Below are 27402 nucleotides of genomic sequence, written 5' to 3'. Positions count from 1 at the left end.
TTCTAGGAGGGGCGATGGGGGGGTTCACCCATATTTTTGAGAAATCACCCCTATTTTTTGAGGAGGGAGCAAATTTTACATAAGACAAAGAAGGAAAAAGATAAACAAATGTAATCAATTCTCACTATTCGATAAAAATCCCCCCTTATTTTCGAATCCTAGAATAAACACTGGATAATTATTTGTCATGGACAATGTTAGTGCGCACTATAGCATTGTGTTTCAGATTTATAACTTGAAAGGAAATTGTGATCAACAAATGTTTCTTCACAAGAATGAACACAAGCACTGCTGAGCGGAGCATTATATGCCTGAAAGTGTGTTTTTTAGTAAGGATGAAACATTTGTAAGACAAGGGAAATAAATAATCACCTCAAAAAGCAATCCTTTATAGCTAAGAACCTTCATATATATACAGTTGTTGTTTCCAAAGCACCACCATCAAGTTATTATCCTGTATGTTAATATGCTATGACTGATGGCCGGAAAGACGCCAGGGGTATAACATAATATAAGCAAATTTTTAGGGTAAATAATTAATGTACTCGATACAAGTGATCATCCTATTAAGTTTGACAGTTTTATAACTGTAAACAATGATAAGGTCATTTGATATTGACCTTTGACTTTGTGACACCAATATAGAAATGGATCTTTTATTCAATATTAACAATCATTCTATGAAGTTTGAACACTGGAAGCCAAATGGAATCCAGAAAGCAAAAATTTTCAGTGTTAAGGTCATTGTGACTCTGACCTTTGATCTTATAACCCTAAAATCAGTAGGGTCATCCTATAATATTTTACAGTTGTAGGTTGATTTATACTTACAGTTTACAGTTTTAAGATTATAGTGACCATGAACTTTGACCTTGTGACCACAAAATCAATAGGGGTCTTTTAACCCAATATAGATAATCATCGTACATGAAGTCTGAATATTATGGGCCAAATGGAACTCAATTTATGCTCTGGAAACCAAATTGCTAATAACAGACAGACACAATGGTGTATAACATAACATGCCCGAAATTTTTTTGGGCATAAATTTAGTCTTAGCTGAAACAATGTTGATAAAAATGTGCCAAAGAAGGAATTTTAAGGAGGAACTAGATTTAATATGGATCAAAAGGCCAAATAATCTTGCACTACAGCTAGGTATATTTGAAGACGAAGACGGATAAATGAGGTGAAAGGGATGTCTTGAGAATGCTGAACTCTCAAAAGAATTGAATCGGAAGAGTCTATTCAAGAAAAGACCAAAAAGAATAGCGGCAATAGTTGCAAAAACTGTTCAAAAACTTGATATAAACTCTTGTTGTGAATTGTTTCTATATATATGTTTACTATTTGTGGAATAATTGATTAGTCATTCACATTTAGATACAATACAGTGAATGCAGGTTGTTAAATTAATATCATTTCTTGCATTTCAAGTGGAAGATATTTGTGCTTTGATAATTTGTGCTGTTTTTAAGTGTGTTTGTAGGTCAAATAGATGGTGATGGAACTTATTCTTATCAAGGAGTCACTTGGTGGTGTCACACATGTGGGGGTGTCACGTGAAGGATTCACATGGTGTTCTTAAATGGTTGCGTCACGTGGTGGTGTAACATGGTGGAGTCACGGGGTGGTGTCACACATGTTTGGGTGTCACGTGAAGGATTCACGTGGTGGAGTCACACATGTAGGGGTGCCACATGAAGGATTCACGTGGTGGAGTCATGTGGTGGTGTCACGGGTTGGTGGTGTCACATGAAGGAGTCACTTGTGGTGTCACACATGTTGGGGTGTCACGTGAAGGATTCACGTGGTGGAGTCATGGGGTGGTGTCACACATGTAGGGGTGTCACGTGGTGGAGTCAAGTAGTGGAGTCACATGAAGGAGTCACTTGGCAGAGTTAAGTGGTGGAGTCATGTGGTGGTGTCACATGAAAGATTCGATTGGTGGAGTCACGGGGTGGTGTCACACATGTAGGGGTGTCACGTAAAGGATTCACGTGGTGGTGTCACGTGGTGGAGTCACGTGGTGGTGTCACGTGGTGGAGTCACGTGGTGATGTCACGGGACGGTGTGTCACATGAAGGAGTCACTTGGTGATGTCACACATGTTTGGGTGTCACGTGAAGGATTTATGTGGTGGTGTCACGTGGTGGAGTCATGGGTGGTGTCACACATGTAGGGGTGTCACGTGAAGGATTCACGTGGTGGTGTCACGTGGTGGAGTCACGTGAAGGATTCACATGGTGGAGTCACGTGGTGATGTCACGGGGTGGTGTGTCACATGAAGGAGTCACTTGGTGATGTCAAATGAAGGAGTCAATTGGTGGTGTCACACATGTTGGGATGTCACGTGAAGGATTCTCGTGGTGGAGTCATGGGGTGGTGTCACACATGTAGGGGTGTCACGTGAAGGATTCATGTGGTTGTTGTCACGTCACGTGGTGATGTCACGGGGTGGTGGTGTCACATGAAGGAGTCAATTGGTGGTGTCACACATGTTTGGGTGTCACGTGAAGGATTCATGTGGTGGTGTCACGTGGTGGTGTCACACATGTACGGGTGTCACGTGAAGGATTCACGTGGTGGAGTCACATGAAGGAGTCACTTGGCAGAGTTAAGGGGTGGAGTCACGTGGTGGTGTCACATGGTGGAGTCAAGTGGTGGAGTCACAGGGTGGTGTCACATGAAGGAGTCACTTGGTGGTGTCACACATGTACGGGTGTCACGTGAAGGATTCACGTGGTGGAGTCAAGTGGTGGAGTCACATGAAGGAGTCACTTGGCAGAGTTAAGTGGTGGAGTCACGTGGTGGTGTCACGTGGTGGAGTGATGGGGTGGTGATGTCACATGAAGGAGTCAATTGGTGGTGTCACACATGTTGGGGTGTCATGTGAAGGATTCACGTGGTGGAGTCATAGGGTGGTGTCACACATGTAGGGGTGTCACGTGGTGGAGTCAAGTAGTGGAGTCACATGAAGGAGTCACTTGGCAGAGTTAAGTGGTGGAGTCACGTGGTGGTGTCACGTAAAGGATTCGATTGGTGGAGTCACGGGGTGTATGTAAAATATAACTAAGAGCATAGTGACAAAAAAAATCTTAAAACTGAATTCAAAATTTAATGAAAAACTGTCTGCATATGACTTGTTAAAAAAAATTCGGGAGTTATCAAAAGTAGACCTGAAGTGTAAATATTAATGAAATATTAACTTAAAATATTTTCATTTTAAAATATTAATTGTTGCAAAACTGAGAAAACATGATCCATCGAAAAACGAATAAATGTGTTTTACATGCAGACATTAAAAGGCCATACAGTACAGACAAGCACATGGTGATAACATCATTAACAGTACATTAAATCTGATTGAGTTGAAGCAAAAATGACTGGTCATCACAGGTTACCATTCAAACATGCATAAACACTTGTCATAACAAGACTGCTAACCTCTTTAACCATTTCTTCATCAAGTCATAACAAGCATTTATTCATAAATGAGCAGAAACCCATGATGAGTCAGACAGTTCTATTTCAATCTCAATCAAAGATGCTGCACTGATGCTTCTGTCTATACCATGTGCCTTTCTGGCCAAACCTACTAATTTAATTTACCAACAACAGCCCGGTTTGAGCTGGGTGAGGCTCCCCTAATAGGTTTTGGACACAGGAAAGGACACCTCTTGTAGTTTCAGAGTTATGTCCCTTGGTGGTGTCACACATGTGGGGGTGTCACGTGAAGGATTCAATTGGTGGAGTCAAAGGGTGGTGTCACACATGTAGGGGTGTCACGTGAAGGATTCATGTGGTGGTGTCACCTGGTGAAGTCACGTGGTGGTGTCACATTAAGGAGTCACTTGGTGGAGTCACATGGTTGAGTCACGTGGTGGTGTCACGTGGTGGAGTCACACATGTGGGGGTGTCACGTGAAGGATTCACGTGATAGAGTTAAGTGGTGGAGTCACATGGTGGTGTCACATGGTGGATTCAAGGGGTGGTGGTGTCACATGAAGGAGTCACTTGGTGGTGTCAAACATGTGGGGGTGCCATGTGAAGGATTCACGTGGTGTTGTTAAGTGGTGGAGTCACATGGTGGTGTCACGTGGTGGAGTCACGGGGTGGTGGTGTCACATGAAGGAGTCAATTGGTGGTGTCACACATGTTGGGGTGTCACGTGAAGGATTCAAATGGTGGAGTCACATGAAGGAGTCACTTGGCAGAGTTAAGTGGTGGAGTCACGTGGTGGAGTCACGGGGTGGTGGCGTCACATGAAAGAGTCAATTGGTGGTGTCACACATGTGGGGGTGTCACGTGAAGGAGTCACAGAGTGGTGTCACACATGTGGTTGAGTTACGTGGTGGTGTTAAGTGGTGGAGTCAAGTGGTGGAGTCACGGGGTGGATTCAAGGGGTGGTGGTGTCACATGAAGGAGTCACTTGGTGGTGTCACACATGTGGGGGTGTCACGAGGAGTCAAGGGGTGGTGTCACATGAAGGAGTCACTTGGTGGTGTCACACATTTGGGGATGTCACGTGAAGGATTCATATGGTGGAAACACGGGGTGGTGTCAAATATTAGGTGGAGTCACCTGGTTGAGTAACATGGTGGTGTTTAGTGGTGTAGTCACATGAAGGAGTCACTTGGCAGAGTTAAGTGGTGGAGTCACGTGGTGGTGTCACGTGAAGGATTCAATTGGTGGAGTCACGGGGTGGTGTCACACATGTAGGGGTGCCACGTGAAGGATTCACGTGGTGGTGTCACTTGGTAGAGTTAAGTGGTGGTGTCAAGGGGTGGTGGTGTCACATGAAGGAGTCACTTGGTGGAGTCACACATGTTTGGGTGTCACGTGAAGGATACATGTGGTGGAGTCATGGGGTGGTGTCACACATGTAGGGGTGTCACATGAAGGATTCACATGGTGGAGTCACGGGGTGGTGTCACACATGTGGTGGAGTCACGTGGTGGAGTCATGGGGTGGTGTCACACATAAAGGGGTGTCACGTGATGGATTCACGTGGTAATGTCCCGTGGTGGTGTCAGGGGGTGGTGGTGTCACATGAAGGAGTCACTTGGTGGTGTCACACATGTTTGGGTGTCACGTGAAGGAGTCATGTGGTGGAGTCATGGGGTGGTGTCACACATGTAGGGGTGTCACATGAAGGATTCACATGGTGAGTCACGGGGTGGTGTCACACATGTGGTGGAGTCACGTGGTGAAGTCACATGAAGGAGTCACTTGGCAGAGTGAAGTGGTGGAGTCACGTGGTGGTGACACGTGGTGGAGTGACGGGATGGTGGTGTCACATGAAGGAGTCAATTGATGGTGTCACACATGTTGGGGTGTCACGTGAAGGATTCACGTGGTGGAGTCATGGGGATGGTGTCACACATGTAGGGGTGTCACGAGAAGGATTCATGTGGTGTCACGTGGTGGAGTCAAGTAGTGGGGTCACATGAAGGAGTCACTTTGCAGAGTTAAGTGGTGGAGTCACGTGGTGGTGTCAAGTGGTGGAGTCACAAGAAGGAGTCACTTGGTAGAGTTAAGTGGTGGTGTCACACGGGGTGGTGGTGTCACATGAAGGAGTCACTTGGTGGAGTGGTGGGGTGTCACGTGAAGGATTCACATGGTGGAGTCACATGGTTAAGTCATGTGGTGGTGTCATGTGGTGGAGTCACGTGGTGGTGTCACACATGTGGGGGTGTATCGTGAAGGATTCACGTGGTGGTGTCACGTGGTTGAGTCAAGGGGTGGTGTCACATGAAAGTGTCACTTGGTGGTGTCACACATGTGGGGGTGTCACATGAAGGATTCACATGGTGTTGTTAAGTGGTTGAGTCACGTGGTGGAGTCACGGGGTGGTGGTGTCACATGAAGGAGTCACTTGGTGGTGTCACACATGTTTGGGTGTCACGTGAAGGATTCGATTGGTTGAGTCACAGTGTGGTGTCACACATGTAGGGGTGTCACATGAAGGATTCACGTGGTGGTGTTAAGTGGTTGAGTCACGTGGTGGAGTCACGGGGTGGTGTCACATGGTGGAGTCATGTGGTGAATTCACGTGGTGAAGTTATGTGCTGGTGGTGTCACGTGGTGGTGACAAGTGGTGGTGACAAGGTCTTGTCCTTAAGTATGTTTTGTTATAATATAAGTTGATCCCTTCAATAATAGTAAAGTTACAGCCAGTTACAGCAAAAACAATGAAAAGGTCAAGATCATTAATGAGTGAAGGTCAAGGTCTGTCTGGTTATTTTAAAGTGTTATCCTTGAGGATTATTATTAAAAATTCAATTATAGCCAAAAACTAGAAATGTGTCATCATACCACGGATGCAGCCAAAATTTCAGATGTTCCAAATTTGTTTGCAAAAATTATTTTTTACATTTTAAGTTCAAAGCCCTTAAAACTTTTCAATGTTAACACAAACCTTTTTCATATAATGTTCAAGGCACTAAAATTATTCAGTCTTAACCTTTTAAAAAAAGCATATTTCATATTTGTAGCTAAAATAATGGCTACATACATTTCCACAAAAGTATGAGTGCTGAAACTGAAAGTTCAAAATTTTTCCAACATTCAAGAAAGATAAGTTTGTCCAAAATCATTGAACCATGACCAAATTCAAACTTAAACTGCTTATTCCTAAGATGTATCTTTATTATTTTCAAAAAAGTTGAGCTCAAAAAGGGTAATAACTACAAAATTTGGCAATTTTCTTGGTCCAAGTTCTTGTGCTCTGCACATCTACTCATTGTGGGTTGCACTGTACGGCAGCACCTGATCCACATGGGGCGGAGTTGCATACAACCTGAAGTTCAAATAAAAAAAATCAGTTTTTTTAAATAAAGACAAAAAGACCATTAGAATATCAGTGACATGATGTCAAGAGAAAAGAAAAATGTTCATTTTGTATCAAAGGGAGACTACTCCTATTATCTTACATGAAGTAATATTATCAAAGGGAGCTTACTCAAATATTTTTTAAATATTCATATAGTGTTATGTAAGTTATCTTAAATGCAATATCATAAAAGGGGCTCCTCTTGAGCATATCCTGTATACCATCATCATATCATACATTTTAGTGGTAGCATGTCAAGTTGTTATTGCTATGACTAGTCATCTAAGGATGGCTACTAGACACATGGGTTCAAACCCAGTCTGAGGAGCAAGCCTTTGTTTCTTTGAGCTCAGAAACTTAAGACTATAATTTCTCAGTACTGGTTGGTTCCAGGAAGAGGTTTCAGAGTGAGTTTACAAGCTTTTAGATTGTTACACAAACTAAAATAAATTCTATATAGACTAAAGGATACATTTCAAAATATCATATCTGATACATGTAAAGAACTGTAATAAGATTGATGAGCACTTAATGTAACAAGAATGAGAGCTTCTTCAAATGAACAGGCAAGTTGCTAATGGTGATACAATAATTAAAGATAATACTGAACAAAATTTAATGATCTCACAAGATATATTTATATAGTGTTGCTTAAATGGGAAACAACTCATATTACCTTTTTAAATGAAAATGGTGTGATATTATCAAAGGGAGCTAACTTAAACTAGAACTGCCACTATAATGGTGTGAATACCCCAGCATACCACGTTGTCAGAATCAACAGTGGCCATTTAGAGCTCAAGGACAACCTCCCTGCTAAATCTCAGGTTACTAAGCCAGTGCATTGCTAAGTTATGTATTCTACATGCTTCAAATGTGAAAATGTCAAAATCAATACATTGCGGACAGGACATTCTTTAGCAATTGAGAAGAAAAGTGGGTTTTTTTTGTCAAGGTCCTGTGACCTTGACCTTTGACCCAGTGACCTTAAAATCAATAAGGGTCACCTTATAGTCATGATCAACATCCATGCCAAATATGAAGAAGTGGGTCAAAGGAACCTTAAGTTATTGGGTGGACAAGCTTTTTGAAGTCAAGGCCCATGTGAACTTGACCTTTGACCTCAAAGTCAGTAGGGCTCATTTCCTAATTATGACTAACCTCCATGCCAAATATGAAGACTGTGGGTCAAAGGAATCTTAAGTTATTGGGCAGACAAGCTTTTTGAAGTCAAGGCCCCTGAAACCTTGACCTTTAACCTTGTGACCTCAAAGTCAATAGGGGTCATCTACTATTCATGACTAATGTCAATGCCAAATATGAAGACAATGGGTAAAAGGAATCTTAAGTTATTGGGCTGACAAGCTTTTTGAAGTCGAGGCCCCTATGACCTTGACCTTTGACCTGGTGACCTGAAAGTCAATAGGGGTCATCTACTAATCATGACTAACCTCCATGCCAAATATGAAGACTATGGGTCAAAGGAATCTTAAGTTATTGGGCGGACAAGCTTTTTGAAGTCAAGGCCCCTGTGACCTTGACCTATGACCTGGTGACCTCAAAATCAATAGGGGTCATCTACTTATCATGACTAACCTCCATGCCAAATAAGACGACTGTAGATCAAAGGAATCTTAAGTTATTGGGCGGACACGCTTTTTGAAGTCAAGGCCCCTGTGACCTTGACCTAGTGACCTCAAAATCAAAAGGGGTCATCTACTAATCATGACTAACCTCCATGCCAAATATGAAGACTTAGGGTCAAAGAAATCTTAAGTTATTGGGCGGACAAGAAAAACCGACGGACAGCTGGACAAGCTGATTCCAGTATACCCCCCTTACAACTTTGTTGTGCGGGGGTATAATTACAAAAAAATGTATAGAAGACCTACCAGCATTGCATATTCCTAAGGGGTAATCTTGGGGATTCACAGCCTGGGGAGTAACAGTTAGGATGGAATACACTGTCGGCCTCTTCTGTAGCAAGGTAATAGAAACAGCCTGCCGGAGGACATGTGTAGGGGATGAAATCTGGTGAAACTGTAAAACAGATATATCAAAATTATGTCAATGAGTTACATGTACTACAATACAATGGACATGGAAATAGGCAGTGATAATTCCAGGTGACTGGTCACATGAACATTTTTGGTTTACTTCTGTGTTCAAATTATCCCATAAAAAACATACACATGTACAGTACGCTCAGCGCGGCTTTTGCAAAACCCGCGTGACCCCACAGATGAGATTAACCGCGGACGCAAAATTTGCTCAGATATTGTCCGCATGCCCCCGCGGACAAAAAATTTTCAAAACCATTTCCCCCGCAGATCGCAGTGGTAAATTGCGGAGGAACGCGTTGGTCAAACACCGGTCAACGCGGTGGAAACCTTAAATTTTAAAAATTAATTACTGTATTTTAACATCAGTATACGTACGTACTGTAAAATGTACTGTACATATAACTATATGTAAAATTTGTTTATTTGTTTTCTTTTTTGTTGTAATAAAAGTACATGTACAAATGCAGTGTATTTCTTGTTCTTCTTCTTGTTATTGTCTTGGGTAATGTATAATATGTATTCGACATCAAGATAAATCATTGTCGTCGCAACTTCATGGTAGTCGAATAATGAAAAATTCGGCATATGACATTTATGAAAAAGATACTGCAACAATTTATATGCCAGCTTTTGTTTCTTATTTAAAAACTATGAAAAAGTAACCCTCAACAATTTATTCAGGCAATATTCCAAGACGTCTCTTTCAATTGTCAGATGCGTTTTACTGTTTCTGTTTATTTGCATGTTGATAATAAAGTCTTACATTTTATTTGGAACATTAAAAGAAAGAGTTTATTTCACCAAAATATACATAAAATGATATTCTTGATTTATCTAATTACAGGTGTGAGGGTAATGTATATGTTTTGAAGTTTGTATCAACTATTGAAGTTTATTTTCATTTTTGTTTTAGTAGTTTGTTCTTTTATTTTTTATAGTTTTTTTTTTGCAGAATTTTGTTAAACTTGACGTTATACTTTTTGTTATTTTATTATGAACAGTATGCATGTACATACATGTATATAAGGCAAACAAGCACATGTCCATTATTTTCTAAGAACTTCCATCGACCGATTTTCAAGTTAAAAATATTTCATTTTATTTTTATCTTAAGATATTATTGTTCATAGGAATAATAGTATTTGTAGACAACATGTAGTTTTAAGTACATACAATTGAATATTAAAAACAACAACAAAAACAGGTACAGATGTAATAATTTTTATTTCGAATTCCGTTCAAATAATTTAACGTATAATAACATTTAAGGAGTCGATTGTGGTCAATTTTCAAGTCATTGTGTAAACAAGGGTGCCATAGTCACAAAATACGCCCGTTTACGAAAGCTTTAGATTGAGATGGGGGCATTATGGATAAGTGTTATCTAGCAAGCAAGTTTTTATCCTTGGCACTGTGTTGTTAAATAAACCTTAAAACAAATCAGTAGGGAAGATATGCACAGGATGCGTGACCTTGACCTTGGTCGCAGGGACCTGAATAATGCACGGCACTCAGCCTCACAATGATGAACATTTGTGCCAAATTATATTGAAATCTCTCCATGCATGTAGAAGTTTTGCTCCAGACAAGCGTTTTGCTATGAGCTCCAAATAAAATCCATCAATAAATGATGACTAAATGGTCCCTATACACATCTTCAAACTTTTATCTAAACTTTGACCTCTATGTGTGGCCTTGACCTTGACTGCAGAGACCTGAATTTTGTGCGCGACACTCGGCCTCACAATGGTGAACATTTGTGCCAAGTTATATTGAAATCCCTCTATGATTGCATGTGGAAGTTTTGCTCTGGACAAGCATTTTTCAATGAGCTCTAAGTGTGACTTTGACCTTTGACCTAGAGACCTAGTTCATGTGCGTGACATGGCTTCTTATAATGGTGAACATTTCTAAGAAATTTCATTAAAATCCCTTCATGCGTGTAGGAGATATGCTCCGGACAAAATCTGGTTATTTCATCATCTTTAGTGACCTTGACCTTGTATATATTGACCTAAATTATATTATCACAGCCAAAGTCTTGATAATGACCATTTGTGTTACAATCCCTCAATAAATGATGACTAAACGATCCATATACACATCACCATATTTTTATCTGAACTTTGACCTCTATGTGTGACCTTGACCTTGGCTGCAAGGACCTGAATCTTGCGCACCACACTCCGCCTCACAATGGTGAACATTTGTGTCAAGTAATATTTAAATCCCTCTATACATGTGGAAGTTTTACTCTGGACAAGCATTTATCAATGAGCTTTAAGTGTGACCTTGACCTTTGACTTAGGGACCTGGTTCATGTGCGCAACACTGCTCCTTATAATGATGAACATTTCTATGAAGTTTCATTAAAATCCCTCCATACATGTAGGAGATATGCTCCGGACAAAATCTGGATATTTCATCATCTTTAGTGACCATGACCTTGTATATATTGACCTAAATTATATGCATCACAGCCATAGTCTTGACAATGACCATTTGTGTTACAATCCCTCAATAAATGATAACTAAATGGTCCATATACACATCACCATATTTTTATCTGAACTTTGACCTCTATGTTTGACCTTGGCCGCAAGGACCTGAATCTTGCGCGCGACACTCCGCCTCACAATGGTGAACATTTGTGCCAAGTAATATTGAAATCCCTCTATACATGTGGAAGTTTTGCTCCGGACAAGCATCTTTCAATGAGCTCTAAGTGTGACTTTGACCTTTGACCTAGAGACCTGGTTCATGTGCGCGACACTGCTCCTCATAGTGGTGAACATTTCTATGAAGTTTCATTAAAATCCCTCCATACATGTAGATATGCTCCGGACAAAATTGGACGCCGCCTGCCCGCCCGCCCGCCAAGGGGCGTTCCCATAATACTTCCCGTTTTTCAAACGGGCGTATAAAAAGATGACGTTAAAAAATAACAAGAGCCCGGTTTGAGCCGGGTGATGCTCCCCGAATAGGTTTTGGACACAGGAAAGTACACCTCTTGTAGTTTCAGACCTATGTCCCTGGAAAAAGTTCAAAGTGCAATAATTCCAAAATTAGGAAAGGCAGCGTTACTGTTCTTTGCACTGCTTTTCTAATCACTGTTATCTATCAACTTACAAAGTTTCTTGTTGATATCTCTTATGGTTTCCGAGTTATGTTCTGGACAACTTCAACAAGAGCTGTCAGTAAACAGCAACGCTCGACTATTCTTAGTGCTTGATAGTAAAAAAAATGATTGATACAGTTACCTCCTCCTGTTTACAGGTTGGGGCCATGATGGTGAACAAGTGTGCAAAGTTTCAAAGCCATATGTCAGTGGACTTTGAAAATATTTGAACTATTACAAAAACTTTAACGTAAATTCTAAGTCGAAAAAGGGGCATAATTCTGTCAAAATGCTTGATAGAGTTACCTCCTCCTGTTTACAGGTTGGGGTCATGATGTTGAACAAGTGTGCAAAGTTTCAAAGCCATATGTCAATGGACTTTGAAAATATTTGAACTATTACAAAAACTTTAACGTAAATTCTATGTCAAACAAGAGCTGTCGGTAGGACAGCATGCTTGACTATTCTTAGTGCTTGATAGTAAAAAAAATGCCTGATACAGTTACCTCCTCCTGTTTACAGGTTGGGGTCATGATGGTGAACAAGTGTGCAAAGTTTCAAAGCCATATGTCAATGGACTTTGAAAATATTTGAACTATTACAAAAACTTTAACGTAAATTCTAAGTCGAAAAAGGGGCATAATTCTGTCAAAATGCTTGATAGAGTTACCTCCTCCTGTTTACAGGTTGGGGTCATGATGTTGAACAAGCATGCAAAGTTTCAAAGCCATATGTCAATGGACTTTGAAAATATTTGAACTATTACAAAAACTTTAACGTAAATTCTAAGTCGAAAAAAGGGGTATAATTCTGTCAAAATGCTTAATAGAGTTACCTCCTGCTGTCTACAGGTTGGGGTCATGATGTTGAACAAGTGTGCAAAGTTTCAAAGCCATATGTCTATGGACTTTGAAAATATTTGAACTATTACAAAAACTTTAACGTAAATTCTAAGTCGAAAAAGGGGCATAATTCTGTCAAAATGCTTGATAGAGTTACCTCCTCCTGTCTACAGGTTGGGGGTCATGATGGTGAACAAGTGTGCAAAGTTTCAAAGCCATATGTCAATGGACTTTTGAAAATATTTGAACTATTACAAAAACTTTAACGTAAATTCTAAGTCGAAAAAGGGGCATAATTCTGTCAAAATACTTGATAGAGTTACCTCCTCCTGTCTACAGGTTGGGGTCATGATGGTGAACAAGTGTGCAAAGTTTCAAAGCCATATGTCAATGGACTTTGAAAATATTTGAACTATTACAAAAACTTTAACGTAAATTCTAAGTCGAAAAAGGGGCATAATTCTGTCAAAATGCTTGATAGAGTTACCTCCTCCTGTCTACATGTTGGGGTCATGATGGTGAACAAGTGTGCAAAGTTTCAAAGCCATATGTCAATGGACTTTGAAAATATTTGAACTATTACAAAAACTTTAACGTAAAATCAAGTCGAAAAAGGGGCATAATTCTGTCAAAATGCTTGATAGAGTTACCTCCTCCTGTCTACAGGTTGGGGTCATGATGGTGAACAAGTGTGCAAAGTTTCAAAGCCATATGTCAATGGACTTTGAAAATATTTGAACTATTACAAAAACTTTAACATAAGTGGTTACGCCGACACCGACGCCGACGCTCGGGTGACTGCAATAGCTCTACTTATTCTTATCGAATAGTCGAGCTAAAAAGTAAAAATAAACAAATGGCAATAACTCCAGAATTAGGCAAGACAGAGTTATGATTCTTGTGCACTGCACATTTACCCATTGAGATACATCTACCTACAAAGTTTCATGTTGATATCTCTTATAGTTTTACAGCTATGTCCAGTACAAGATTTTTCTAAAAGGGGAGATAATTCAAAATGAGGCTTAACAGAGATATGTTTTTTTGCACTGCACTTCTACTCAATGAGATCTATCTACCTACAATGTTTCATCTTGTTATCTCTTATAATTTTAGAGTTATGTTCCGGACAAAGTTCAGTGTAATAATTATCAAAGGGCAATAACTCCAAAATTAGGACAAAAAGAGTTATTGTTCTTATGCACTGCACATCTACCCATTGAGATCTATTCACCTTCAAAGTTTCATGTTGATATCTCTTATAGTTTTAGAGTTATGCCCCAGACAAGATTTTTTTCTTTAAGGGGAGATAATTCAAAAATGAGGCTTAAGAGTTATGGTTCTTTTGCACTGCACTTCTACTCAATGAGATCTATCTACCTACAATGTTTCATCTTGATATCTCTTATAGTTTAAGAGTTATGTTCTGGACAAAGTTCAAAGTGTTGAAATTAACAAAGGGCAATAACTCAAAAATTAGGACAAAAAAGAGTTATTGTTCTTATGCACTGCACATCTACCCATTGAGATCTATTCACCTACAAAGTTTCATGTTGATATCTCTTATAGTTTTAGAGTTATGCCCCAGACAAAATTTTTCTATAAGGAGAGATAATTAAAAAATGAGGCTTAACAGAGTTATGGTTCTTTCGACTGCACTTCTACTCACTGAGATCTATCTACCTACAATGTTTCATCTTGATATCTCTTATAGTTTTAGAGTTATGTTCCGGATAAAGTTCAAAGTGTTGAAATTAACAAAGGGCAATAACTCCAAAATTAAGACAAAAAAGAGTTATTGTTCTTATGCACTGCACATCTACCCATTGAGATCTATTCACCTACAAAGTTTCATGTTGATATCTCTTATAGTTTTAGAGTTATGCCCAAGACAAAATTTTTCTATAAGGAGAGATAATTCAAAAACCGGGCAAAATAGAGTTATGGTTCTTTGACACTGCACTTCCCCTCAATGCCCTCTACCACTGTATGAAATTTAAACAAATTATCTCCAAGGGTTTTCAAGTTATGCTCCGGACAAGAAAACGGACGAACAGACAGACGTACGGACAGACGGACAAGGTGCCAACTATATGCTCCCCCGATATTTTTTCGGGGAGCATAATAAAACGTCTATCATTTTTGGAGGTTAATTTATACTGACCAACTGACCATGGTGTTCCCCCATGGGAAACGGGTGTCTGATTTTATCGATGAATAAAGAACGGTCGTCAGAATTTTGTCCGCGGTGGAAACAACTAAACACCGAGGATCGCGGGGAAATTAGGCTTCTCATCGCGGATGAACCCCCGCGTTTGTCCGCGATAAAAAAAAATCGTCCGCAGTGGTATCGCGGAAAAAGCAAAACCCGCGGTGAGCGTACTGTATGTCTTGAAATAAAGTGTGGGGCTTAGTTTATTCTTATTTGAAATCTGCAAGCATTTTGTCCTCAATAACTTATACTGGCTTCAAAAAAGTGTAAATTAAAATTATTTGAGTAAATTCAAAATCTGCAAAAGGTTCCAAATGCATAATGAAATTTGTAAGTATGAAAGATTCTTAAAACTTAGAACTTAAAGGTTAAAACATAGGGAAAATAGGCATGTGTAAATGCATTTGATGCATGAAAATATAGTCATAACAATACTAAATATCATAAAGTTACCTTAATTTCACCCTATATCATGGCACATTTTTTTTTTTACTTTCTTAAATGCTTATTTAAAATAAACATTGCATTTGATACTATCCGATTAGACTGTGTCATTTTGCTTCCAAATCATTGTTGTAAATTGCAAACTTAAGAATGTAGTACTATACAACCAAAACATAACATTTTAGCACTGTTCAACCTAAACAAAGCATGACAGTTCTAAATAACCTCAGCGAAACACAAGACAAGTAAAATTTCACAACCTTGACAAAATATAGTACACAAATCAAATATACAGTTAAAGAAACCTTAATAACAATCAGTACAAAACAATACATATATTCACAACATGCTCATGCATATTCAAGATTGAAAGCAACAATTATTTTCTTAATTTTTTTCACTGCTTGGTTTTACAATGCACAAAATATGCTATGCTTAAATCATTATTTCAGGTATGTGCATGCTGTTAAAACATTACACCAGGTATATGTGTGCCATTCAAACATTATTTCAGGCACAATTGAATGCCATTTAAACTAATATTTCTGGTTAACATAACTAAAATATTTTCAGGTACATCTATATATATATATATATAGGCCATTCCAAGCATTAATTTAGGACACAATTATTTATGTCAATTCAAACATTATTTCAGGACATGTATGCCATTAAAATCATTTTTTCTGGTACATGTATAATATGACATTCATAACATTATTTCAGGCACACAAATATGCCAATCAAAACACTTTCTTAGGACTGTAGGTCAATCTAAAGACTATTTCAGGACAACTGTACCATGCCATTCCAAACATTATTTCAGGTAAATGAGCCTCATTCAAACATGTATATGTAAATCAGAATTTCTGGCCAATGTATGCCTTTTTTAGTATTATTTCAGGCAAATGGAGACACTATGAAAGAATAGCACAAACAAACAATACTTGATACACTTGATTCCATAATTATATTTAAAACAAAACATTACAGACTAATAACCTAATTTCAAGTTAACATCATTCTATTATAAATTTTGATGTAACATGAAACACAATACATTAGGAAATCAATCGAAGCCTTTATTAAATTTATAAATGCAGAACAAATTTAAAATACAATCATAACGAGAAACTTTAAAAATTCTTTTTAAAAAAGTGTACTCATGGCAATGTTTTGAAATCATTCTTTTTATATAAATAAATACAGTTGAAATCAAGAATGCTTAAAATTATGACAATGGGCTATATTCTTTACAAGAATACATGCTTTTGTAAAATCTTTATATTTTCATGGGAATATTTTAGTCCTTTTTATTTTTTTTATTTTGATGATAATTTATCAATTTTTACATCATATGTTAAGATGTTTAATGACCCGTTACCTTGGAAACATCATACAATGTATAATGGACAAGCCAGATTTGAATCTCTTCATTAATATTTTTGGGGGTTTCAGCATCCATAATTTACCAGACTGTTTTAGAAAAAATCGAGGCAAAATAGTGATTTTTGGCAATTTTGAGATGCCCCCTCGTTGCCATGGTAACAGGAAATTTAAGACTGAGCATGTCGTTACAAAGGCAATGGTCCAGTCAACATTTGTGCCAAGTTTGATTAGTATTGAAGCATTTTTCATAGTTTCATAGCAGTTTGAACTTGTAACAGGAGGCTTTTCAGTGAAAACGGCCATTTTTCACAATATGCTCATGGGGGAAAGGGTTAATGTAACAAGAATGAGAGCTACTTCAAATCAACAGGCAAGTTGTTAATGGTGATACAATAATTAAAGGAAATATTGAACAAATTATCTCACAAGATATATTTATATAGTATTGCATAAAAGGGAAACAACTCCTATTACATTTTTAAATGAAAATGGTGTGATATTATCAAAGGGGCTTACTTAAATTTCAAAAAAAGTATAGAAGACCTACCAGCAGCGCCTGGGGAGTCGCAGAATACCTCATCGGTTTCAGGGAACATGTAGGGCCTGGGTGTAACTGTAAAACAGATATATCAAAATTATGACAATGAGTAACATGTACAACAATACAATACATATGCAGTGATAATTCCAGGTGACTGGTCACATGAACGTTTTTTGGTTTACTACTGTGTTCAAATCATCCAATAAAACACATACACATGTATGTCTCAAAATAAAGTGTGGGACTTAATTTATTCTTATTTGCAATCTGCAAGCATTTTGTCCCCAATAACTTATACTGACTGTGAAAAAGTGTAAATTACAATTATTTGAGTAAATTTAAAATCTGCAAAAGGTTCCAAATGCACTATGAAAGTATGAACTTTTGAAAGATTCTTAAAACTTAGAACTTAAAGATTAAAACATAGAGAAAAGTAAGCATGTGTAAATGCATTTGATGCATGACAGTACTAAATAACCTCAACAAAACACAAGACAAGTAAAATTTCACAACCTTGACAAAATATAGTACACAAATCAAATATACAGTTAAAGAGATCTTTCTCATAAAGAGTACAAAACAATACATATATTCACAACATGCTCATGCATATTAAAGATTAAAAGCAACAAAATTATTTTCTTAATTTTTTTCATTGCTTGGTTTTACACTGCACAAAATATGCCATGTTTAAATCATTATTTCAGGTATGTGCATGCTGTTAAAAAACATTACACCAGGTATATGTGTGCAATTCAAACATTATTTCAGGCACAATTAAATGCCATTTAAACTAATATTTTAGGTTATAATAACAAAAATATTTCAGGAACATCTAGGCCATTCCAAGCATTTATTTAGGACATAATTATTTATGTCAATCCAAACATTATTTCAGGACATGTATTTATTACATGTATAAATGCAGAACAAATGTCAAATACAATCATAACAAGAAACTTAAAAAAAAAGTGTTCTCATGGTAATGTTTTTTCATTTTTTTTATATCAATAAATGCAATTGAAATCAAGAACACTTTTAATTATGACAATGGGCTATATTCTTTACAAGGATACATGCTTTTGTAAAATGTTTATATTTTTGTGGGAATATTTTAGTCCTTTTCTTTTTTTTATTGTGATAATAATTGATTTAAGAGGTTTATTGACCTGTTACCTTGAAAACATCATACAATGTATAATGGACAAGACAGATTTGAATTTGGAACTCTTCATTAATATTTTTAGAGGTTTCAGCATCCATTACTTACCAGACTAAAAAATTGTTTTAGACTTGTTCATTATTATTTAGGTGGTTTCACAAATAATTTTGATACTGTCCATTTTAATAAACACAGTTTAAATACCAAAAATTAAAAAATAAGCAAACCCTAGCCATCATATTATAACAATAGAACATTGAATTTTTTTCCAACATTACACAACCATTTAAAATTTTTGTCTTATCATATAAGATCGTTATAAAAATTATTTAAAACTTGTAATAAAAGTAAAAAAATTACCTGGAGTGAGGTATAGGTCTCCTGCTGGTTCTGTTATATTCATATAGGAGTAGTCCCAGAAATATGGTTCCTTGTAAGAATATAAAAATATTTCATCAACATCTAGCCTATCTTCAGGTTCGGATATATTTTTGTAACTAACAAAGAAGAAAAAATTTTCCATTCAATAATTAAAAGCTCAAACAAACCAAGGGCTTGGTGTGAAAGGGTTGTAACTCATACTAAATAAAGAAGGAGTTACGACTCTTTCACACAAAGATGTCAAATTTCAACATTCATTATCTATATAACAAGAGCTGTCGGTAGGACAGCACGCTCGACTATTCTAATTGCTTGATAGTAAAAGAGCCTTGATAATGTTAAATTTTTTAAGTTCACAAAAAGGCTATTTTTTTTTATAAATTCATGTTATAGGTCTTAGAGAGAGTCTAATTATACAGTATTGGCTTGACTATTTGGAAGGTAATGTCACAAGGGTGCTTTATTGCGTATAATGATACGAATTACCTATGAATATATAAAATTGACAGAAAAGGTACAAAGGCTTGTTATTAAGATGTTTTATCAAGTAAATCACTGCTTTATTATTACAAATGCATAAAATTGTCCTAAAAAAGGCACAAACCCTTCCGTAGTTATGGAGATAACAGCTTACAAGCAAAACTTTACCATGAATTTTTTAAGTTGAAAAAAGGAAGAAAAATCAGCCTAAATGCAAGATAGAATTATGGATCTTTGTCAGTGACCTACAATTCTGACCCTTAATGCATATGTGAAGTTTTAAATAAATATCTTTAATAGTTATTGAGATATGTAAAACTTGCATGTAAACATTAACCAAGAGATTAAGTAGAAAAGGGGATATGAATCAGCCTTTATGCAAGATAGAGTTATGGAACTTGGTCAGTGACATACAATTATGACCTTCAAATTATAACCCTAAGTACATGTGTAAAGTTTCAAGTAAATTATATCTTTGAAGACCTTTAACCTTTAACCAAAATCTCTAAGTTTCAAAGGGGCAAATAATTCTGCAAATATTGCAGTCAGAGATATGCAATTTAGCAAAATGATGTACATTGTGACTATAAACAAGAGCTGTCGGTAGGACAGCATGCTCGACTATTCTTAGTGCTTGATAGTAAAAAAAATGCCTGATACAGTTACCTCCTCCTGTTTACAGGTTGGGGTCATGATGGTGAACAAGTGTGCAAAGTTTCAAAGCCATATGTCAATGGACTTTGAAAATATTTGAACTATTACAAAAACTTTAACGTAAATTCTAAGTCGAAAAAGGGACATAATTCTGTCAAAATGCTTGATAGAGTTACCTCCTCCTGTTTACAGGTTGGGGTCATGATGTTGAACAAGTGTGCAAAGTTTCAAAGCCATATGTCAATGGACTTTGAAAATATTTGAACTATTACAAAAACTTTAACGTAAATTCTAAGTCAAAAAAGGGGCATAATTCTGTCAAAATGCTTGATAGAGTAACCCCCTGCTGTCTACAGGTTGGGGTCATGATGTTGAACAAGTGTGCAAAGTTTCAAAGCCATATGTCTATGGACTTTGAAAATATTTGAACTATTACAAAAACTTTAACGTAAATTCTAAGTCGAAAAAGGGCATAATTCTGTCAAAATGCTTGATAGAGTTACCTCCTCCTGTCTACAGGTTGGGGTCATGATGGTGAACAAGTGTGCAAAGTTTCAAAGCCATATGTCAATGGACTTTGAAAATATTTGAACTATTACAAAAACTTTAACGTAAATTCTAAGTCGAAAAAGGGGCATAATTCTGTCAAAATACTTGATAGAGTTACCTCCTCCTGTCTACAGGTTGGGGTCATGATGGTGAACAAGTGTGCAAAGTTTCAAAGCCATATGTCAATGGACTTTGAAAATAATTGAACTATTACAAAAACTTTAACGTAAATTCTAAGTCGAAAAAGGGGCATAATTCTGTCAAAATGCTTGATAGAGTTACCTCCTCCTGTCTACAGGTTGGGGTCATGATGGTGAACAAGTGTGCAAAGTTTCAAAGCCATATGTCAATGGACTTTGAAAATATTTGAACTATTACAAAAACTTTAACATAAGTGGTTACGCCGACGCCGACGCTCGGGTGACTGCAATAGCTCTACTTATTCTTATCGAATAGTCGAGCTAAAAAGTATTGTAAATTTCAAATGAATATCTCAAGCAATAATTGAGATATTTGATTTTACAAAAAAACTTTAACCAAAATTTCTAAGTTTCAAAGGGGCATAATTCTGTCAATATTGTACGCAGAGTTATCCAACTTGTCAATCTGATGTACCTTGTTACTATAAATAAGTATTGTAAGTTTCAATTGAATATCTCAAGCAATAATTGAGATATTTGTCTTTACAAAAACTTTAACCAAAATTTCTAAGTTAAAAAGGGGCATAATTCTGTCAATATTGTAGGCAGAGTTATCTAACTTGTCAATCTGATGTACCTTATTACTATTAATAAGTATTTTAAGTTTCAATTGAATATCTCAAACAATATTTGAGATATTTTTCTTTATAAAAAACTTAAACCAAAATAAAGTAAAATTTATTGTGTCCGAATACAATATTTTAGTTGTTATTGTGGGTTTTTTTTATTTACATTATGTGAAAATGTCTAAAAAGAATGTTTGCTTCTTTCATTATTTATTTTGTTACCCAAAGTTACTTTGCATGAATAGCACTGGGATATTCTAAATAAATAAGCTTCTTATAGTATGCAGAAGCAATTTACCCAACAAAAACTGACAACAAAAATTTAACCACACTATAATTATAATCAGCAGAAAAATAACCAACCATTTCCAGTCAACTAGTTATAACAAAAGCACTTACAACATTTGACCAAGGTCTGGTTGACTCTACCCAGTTGGTTCCAGGCTGTCTCATACTGAAATTCAAAATGCAAAACAATTAAAAGTCTTACTTTAAAATAAACATGAAAACTTACTGCTACTGGTAGACTGATCTGTTACAATCATAAAGAAACCCTGTTCATGAAACAAAACAGTGCCTGTCTGTTCAAAAAAATATAAAAAAAATTTAGTGAAATTTCCAGAGATTTGAAAATCTGACCTTTCAGGTTAAGGTCATCTTGGGGTCAAGGTTATATTTTCATAACAGGAAGAAAATCTATCTATAGAATAAATAATTTAAAGCCAAGGTGATTGTTGTCAGTAAGGATATAAGATGGTAACAAAACATCTGATTTGACAATCAGTACTGAGGTACAAAAATTTAAAATTTAAACTTTGAAGTGAGATTTGGCCATATCTCCAACAACAACTTTAGTTAGTCAACTAGCTAGATTATAATCTTCTGGTGAAGTTTTAGTATTTACCTTCAATTAATAGATTAAGTATTTTTATCATAAATATCATACCTCAACTCAGGGTTAATATACCATTCACCTTCCCATTGCCAGCTGGGTGTGGGTACTTCCTGTTGGTTCTCATACTAAAAAATCAGTTTAAAACTTTATTATTCTTGTCTTGAAACATTTTTTTGTACTTACTGAAACAATCTTCCTAGCATGTGTCTTAAAAGTATAGTTTGGTATTCTTATAAATAATTTTCTCTATATATTTAAATTATGAAATGAAATTACAGCATGATCAACTAGGATTTTTCACTACAGTGAAGCCAATACTCTCACACTTACTGTACTTATTAATAATATCAATACTTGTATGACTGTGTAAGTCAGATATTTCTCTGTATATCATAAGTAATGCATGCTATAATAGTTAAAATATGACCGTTATAGTCACCCAAAATGTGAATAGAAAAAACTTTCTCTCTAAAAAATTTTGAACATGAATGAAAAGACTAGCAAACCAACATGCACAAGTGTATTGCATTCAAGCGCAGCACCATTAATATGAAGATTCTGTATTAAAATATCAGACATCCATGATATTCTAGAATAAATTCTAAACTCTTCTTATTTAAACAATCAGATGATATGAAATCAAAGAGAACTTGAATATTAAATTGTTTTAACTTTTGTACTATCTACATCATTTAAAATATACGTCAACCCATAAAATTCAGAGGAACAGAGATCAAATTACTTACAGTTTCAGCAAACACTGCCATTTCACCTTCTTTCTGCATCTGGTGCCATGCGTCCTCCTCGGACTGCAGGCCGAGCCAAAGTTTGATCCTCAAAAGAGCTGGTACATCATGTTTGTTCTCTTGCTTGTGACCAGGGTACTGTGTTCGGGGAAATAACAAAAACATAAGTTTTAGTTGTAGCAATAACACAAATAAAGTTATGAACTTGTTTTCATTATCTTTTCAGTTCTATACTTAATAAGCATTCTTTGAGTATTCCTGATATAATTTATAGTTATGAATAATTCTGCTGAAAAGATTAATTAATATTAATATTTCTATTAATATTTCTAGAAGAATGATATAATTATGAAAAAAACAAATGGTCCATGGTGAAACAAAATATGAATACAAATAAAAAATGAGGATAATGTCATTTCAACAAAGATTTTTCTAATCTACTTATTTTTTCCCCACCCTTCCCTTTTTAAAAAACAAAAATAACTCTCCCCTTTTCATTGAAATATTTTGGGTATTTGCCACTTTCCCTCCCACAATAAAAACGGGTTTTTTGGGTTTAGAGGAGATTTATTGTGGGAACGGTGGGAACCCTATTCTCTTCTCTCCGCTAATCATCCAGATTATTACATCTGGCATACTGTTCTGAGGCTAAAAGGTATATAATTTAGAGCATTTAATGTAACAAGAATTCTAGGGGTTTTGTTGAAAATCTTTTTAGCAGTTAAGAAGATGGCAATCTAAAATTATTTCCATCAAATCTTTCCTTCTTTTTTAAAGGAACTCCACTTAGGTTTTTCGAACATCAATGATTGGAATTTTTTTTATGATTTTGAGATTTGTGTAGCCTTGATATAGATTGAGACTAATTGTATGCAAAATTTCAAATCAATCATCATTAATTTTGCTGACTTGATCTGTTTTTCAGTATAAAATTATGTTTTGTGCAAAGTATTCCAAAATATTACAAACTAAAAATTGCACAATTCTTTTTTTTCAATTTAAATCTGAGAATATTTCTTATTAACCCTTTCCCTCATGAGCATATTGTGAAAAATGGTCATTTTCATTGAAAAGCCTCCTGCTTCAAAACTATTCAAACTTGGCAAAAAATGTTGACTGGACCATTGCCTTTGTAACAACATGCTCAGTCTTAAATTTTTCTGTTACCATGGTAACGAGGAGACATCTCCACTTTTTTAAGCACAATTTCACAAAGAAAAACATGTGTTTGGTGCCAAATAGGACATTTCTTTGCTATTTGAGGCCTTAAAGAGGGGGGGGGGGGGGGGGGGGGGGCAGAAAGTGCATGCTTTGCGTATATATGAGGTAAAGTGTCAATGTCATTTAAAACCTAATGACCGAAAATAGTTACCTCTACAGCCAGGTTATGTAAGATTTTTTTAAAGTTTTCTGCCTCACTGAGTGCTATAATGATATCGGTGGCATTTTCTCGAAGGTTTGTTGCCTTCTCTATAAGGGTTTCCATCTCATACTGTCTATTGGTGGTTAACCAAGTATCTAGTTCTGTAGGTAGATGTGTACCTTTCTTTGGGGTAGGTAATGGTTTCCTGTAAATATTAGTATCGTATCAAGCACCATAAAAATAATAGCTGTGTAAGAACCTGAGCCCTAGTTAAACTCTAGACATATCATATATAAAAAACACTTAAGGTTTAGTTGAAACATATCTTTTAACAAGATTGTGAAAGAATGGCTCCAACTACATATTGATATCAAGTCTGCTTCCTGGAATTAATCAGTATTTGATGAAACACGGCCTTGAGCTAGTAAAATATTTTTTCCCCAAGTTCAGACAGTTTCTGACCAATCAAAATATCTGCGATCCGAGTTTCAGTTAAGAGATTTCTTTAAAATACTGCATCATAGTGGTCATGACTTGAGAAGGGTTCTAATGCTAACAGCCATACATCTTAACCCCAAGACTACCTTCCACTCATCTCTAATCTCACTAAAATCATATCATAAAGGACATTGTGTTAACATTATGTAAATTGTGTACTGTAGTCAAAACGGACTCCTATCTCACAATTTTGGCATAGATGCTTTACATTTTTTTTGAATCTCCTAACAGAGACACACTGACAAAATGAAAGACTTTCCTACAATTCAATCCAATGTCCAACTTCATGCAATAATTCATCCACAGGTGAATCCTTTTGAAAACCACTTATGATTTACTGCTTTACTCAGGGGACAATAATTGTATATAATTAGCTCACACAGAAGAAAGATTAAGCTAAACTTACTTGCAGTCTTCAACCAGCTGATCTAGAGCTGAAATCAGTAGCTGAGCTAGTTCTGGTGTTGGCAGTTTAGCTTTAATACCAACTTTAACTTGTTCAATGTTAGATTCCTACAAAATATTCAATAAATTTGATGAATGTTTTAGATAATAGCAAAAGAAACAACATAAATGTATAAAGAAATTGTTATCCAAATATGTCAATAAGCTGGGTAGGTGGTTACTTACATACATAATTTGAGGGTTGTCATGAAACTGTTGCAAGTCTTTATTTCAACGTTACTGCAGTTTTGTAGTCAAACCTCAGTATGCTAAATACTTTTAACAACAACTTCATACATACATAAAGTTTTAGGAGCAATATACAAAACTGTCATTATAAGGCCTTAAAAAAAAACAACAAGTATACATACGAGGGTTGTCCCAATATTCTGTGACAAGATAGTTTAAAAGCTAAATATAATAGGTACGGATTTGATATTTCAATATGTTATAAACCCATATAATTGAAACATTTTCACAAATTTACATAGAAAACTATCGGCAAACAACAAAAATATGACATAAGCACCATGGCAACTTACTGAATCCCGGCGCACGCCAAACCTCAAAGACAACGTTAAATCTATATCAGGCGCCTTTCTCAAATTATACTCTCAATGGCTTTCAACGCAATAATGGTTCCCATGAATCGTCAATTACAGACTTAAATCATGTGGTTGTTAATCTATGTTGCATGTTTGAATAGCATAGATTAAATTTTGCTATACGCAAACTTCTGGTCTCCTTGCACCTGCTTTTAGCTATACGAAATAGGCGACGAAGATCGGTCTTCCTATCCGTGTTTTCCTTATTTTCGTTTTTTGTAGCGCAAAAATCTGGTTCTGTTCATGCCTATAGTAAACAAATGCTCAGGATATGTTGCTAAACTGTTCTATTTGGTATAATGTGTCATCTCAAAATAGTCATGATACCTGAGTGACCTGTTCACTGTGCCGCAAATTCTTAGAACGTTGTCATTTTAACTTTCCTATTTTATACGAGATATTTTCATTTATTCGTCACTTTTTTGTTATTTAATTTATTTAACTAAAATTTTCTGAGATGATGTAAACATAGCAGCAAAGGAAGTCAACGTGACATTGTGCAGACACATCATCAGATATTTGAAAAATACGTCATTAATTTTAGCCTATTCATAACAAAATGCAAATTATTTGACATGCGCCGGCAACTCAACCTTATGTCGTTAATACTGAAAAATTTTAAGTAACTCGAGTGAATATTTTGTAAATAATTTGTTAAATTTGTTTAATAATGTTAAATAATAAAGTTAACGTTTATATGTGTGAATTATTTTCAATTGGCGTTAAAAATGAATCGTCTATAAAAATTAAAATTTGTCACGGACTTTTGGGACAACTCTCGTAAACTGTTAAAACATTGATCATTTTATATTAAGTAAATATGTTTATAATAACTAATCATCATTAAGTCCTGTGGCCTAGCAGGTCTTATTTTCTAGGGATGGAATGCAACCGTAGGCCTACATTGGTCTTATGAAGCAGTGCTGTTGAAGTTTGAACAGATTTGCGACATGGAATACACTTACTATATAAAGGGGCCTAGATGAACCAATTTGTTTATGACGAAAAGGGATTTGGGTGAATTCTCCCCTTGGCCAAATGAAGCAATACAGGTGAAGTTGACAGATTTTTAATGTAGAATACTTACTAGTGCAGCTATAATGCCTTCAAAGAAGTTCAGAGCCTCCAGTCTCCAGGCAATATCCTCCCACTCGGAGTCAACCACCACACAGGGCTTGATACCACCCAAAGGTTGGAAGTTATATTGAGTATCATCAAAAACAGCATTGGTCGGCTGGGTAGTTGATGTACACGGCAATGTGTAATAATCCAGCTTGTTACCGTAGTTACCTATAGAATTTAGTTATCTCCAATTATTCACATAACAGAGATCAATATTATGACAACATCTCCATTCCCAATGAATCATTCTTCATGTACAGTTATCATCTTTCATGCCAAGCCAACAATTAAGA

At 36.2% G+C, this 27402-nt stretch overlaps 2 protein-coding genes and 1 long non-coding RNA gene across 3 annotated transcripts in view; all 3 read right to left on the bottom strand.

The window, feature by feature from the left end:
• Nucleotides 1-6797: 6797 nt before the first annotated feature.
• On the bottom strand, nucleotides 6798-19929 carry LOC132750483 (uncharacterized). Its single transcript, XM_060740479.1, has 3 exons — nucleotides 18967-19929; nucleotides 17451-17516; nucleotides 6798-8875 (listed from the first exon to the last, which is right to left on the bottom strand). The coding sequence occupies exons 1-3, from the start codon at nucleotides 19127-19129 to the stop codon at nucleotides 8724-8726; spliced, it is 381 nt and encodes a 126-aa protein (XP_060596462.1). The 5' UTR covers nucleotides 19130-19929; the 3' UTR covers nucleotides 6798-8723.
• A 1905-nt stretch (nucleotides 19930-21834) lies between these two features.
• On the bottom strand, nucleotides 21835-23217 carry LOC132750489 (uncharacterized). The gene is made up of 3 exons (XR_009628553.1): nucleotides 23078-23217; nucleotides 22383-22456; nucleotides 21835-21890 (listed from the first exon to the last, which is right to left on the bottom strand). It is a non-coding gene; the product is annotated as an uncharacterized LOC132750489 (long non-coding RNA).
• Nucleotides 23218-23644: 427 nt separating this feature from the next.
• LOC132750485 (SUN domain-containing protein 2-like) overlaps nucleotides 23645-27402 on the bottom strand; it is a 30817-nt gene continuing 27059 nt past the window's right edge. The window contains exons 10-13 of the mRNA XM_060740481.1: nucleotides 27075-27277; nucleotides 25345-25451; nucleotides 24450-24645; nucleotides 23645-23725 (exon numbers count right to left, since the gene is read on the bottom strand). Coding sequence (XP_060596464.1) covers nucleotides 23645-23725; nucleotides 24450-24645; nucleotides 25345-25451; nucleotides 27075-27277 — 587 coding nt within the window. The remainder of the gene's footprint in view (nucleotides 23726-24449; nucleotides 24646-25344; nucleotides 25452-27074; nucleotides 27278-27402) is intronic.

Source organism: Ruditapes philippinarum, unplaced genomic scaffold (assembly GCF_026571515.1).
Source record: "Ruditapes philippinarum isolate M1 unplaced genomic scaffold, ASM2657151v2 ctg4814_1_1_1_1, whole genome shotgun sequence".
Classification (NCBI taxonomy): Eukaryota; Metazoa; Mollusca; class Bivalvia; order Venerida; family Veneridae; genus Ruditapes; species Ruditapes philippinarum.
This window is presented reverse-complemented; position numbering and strand designations above follow the sequence as displayed.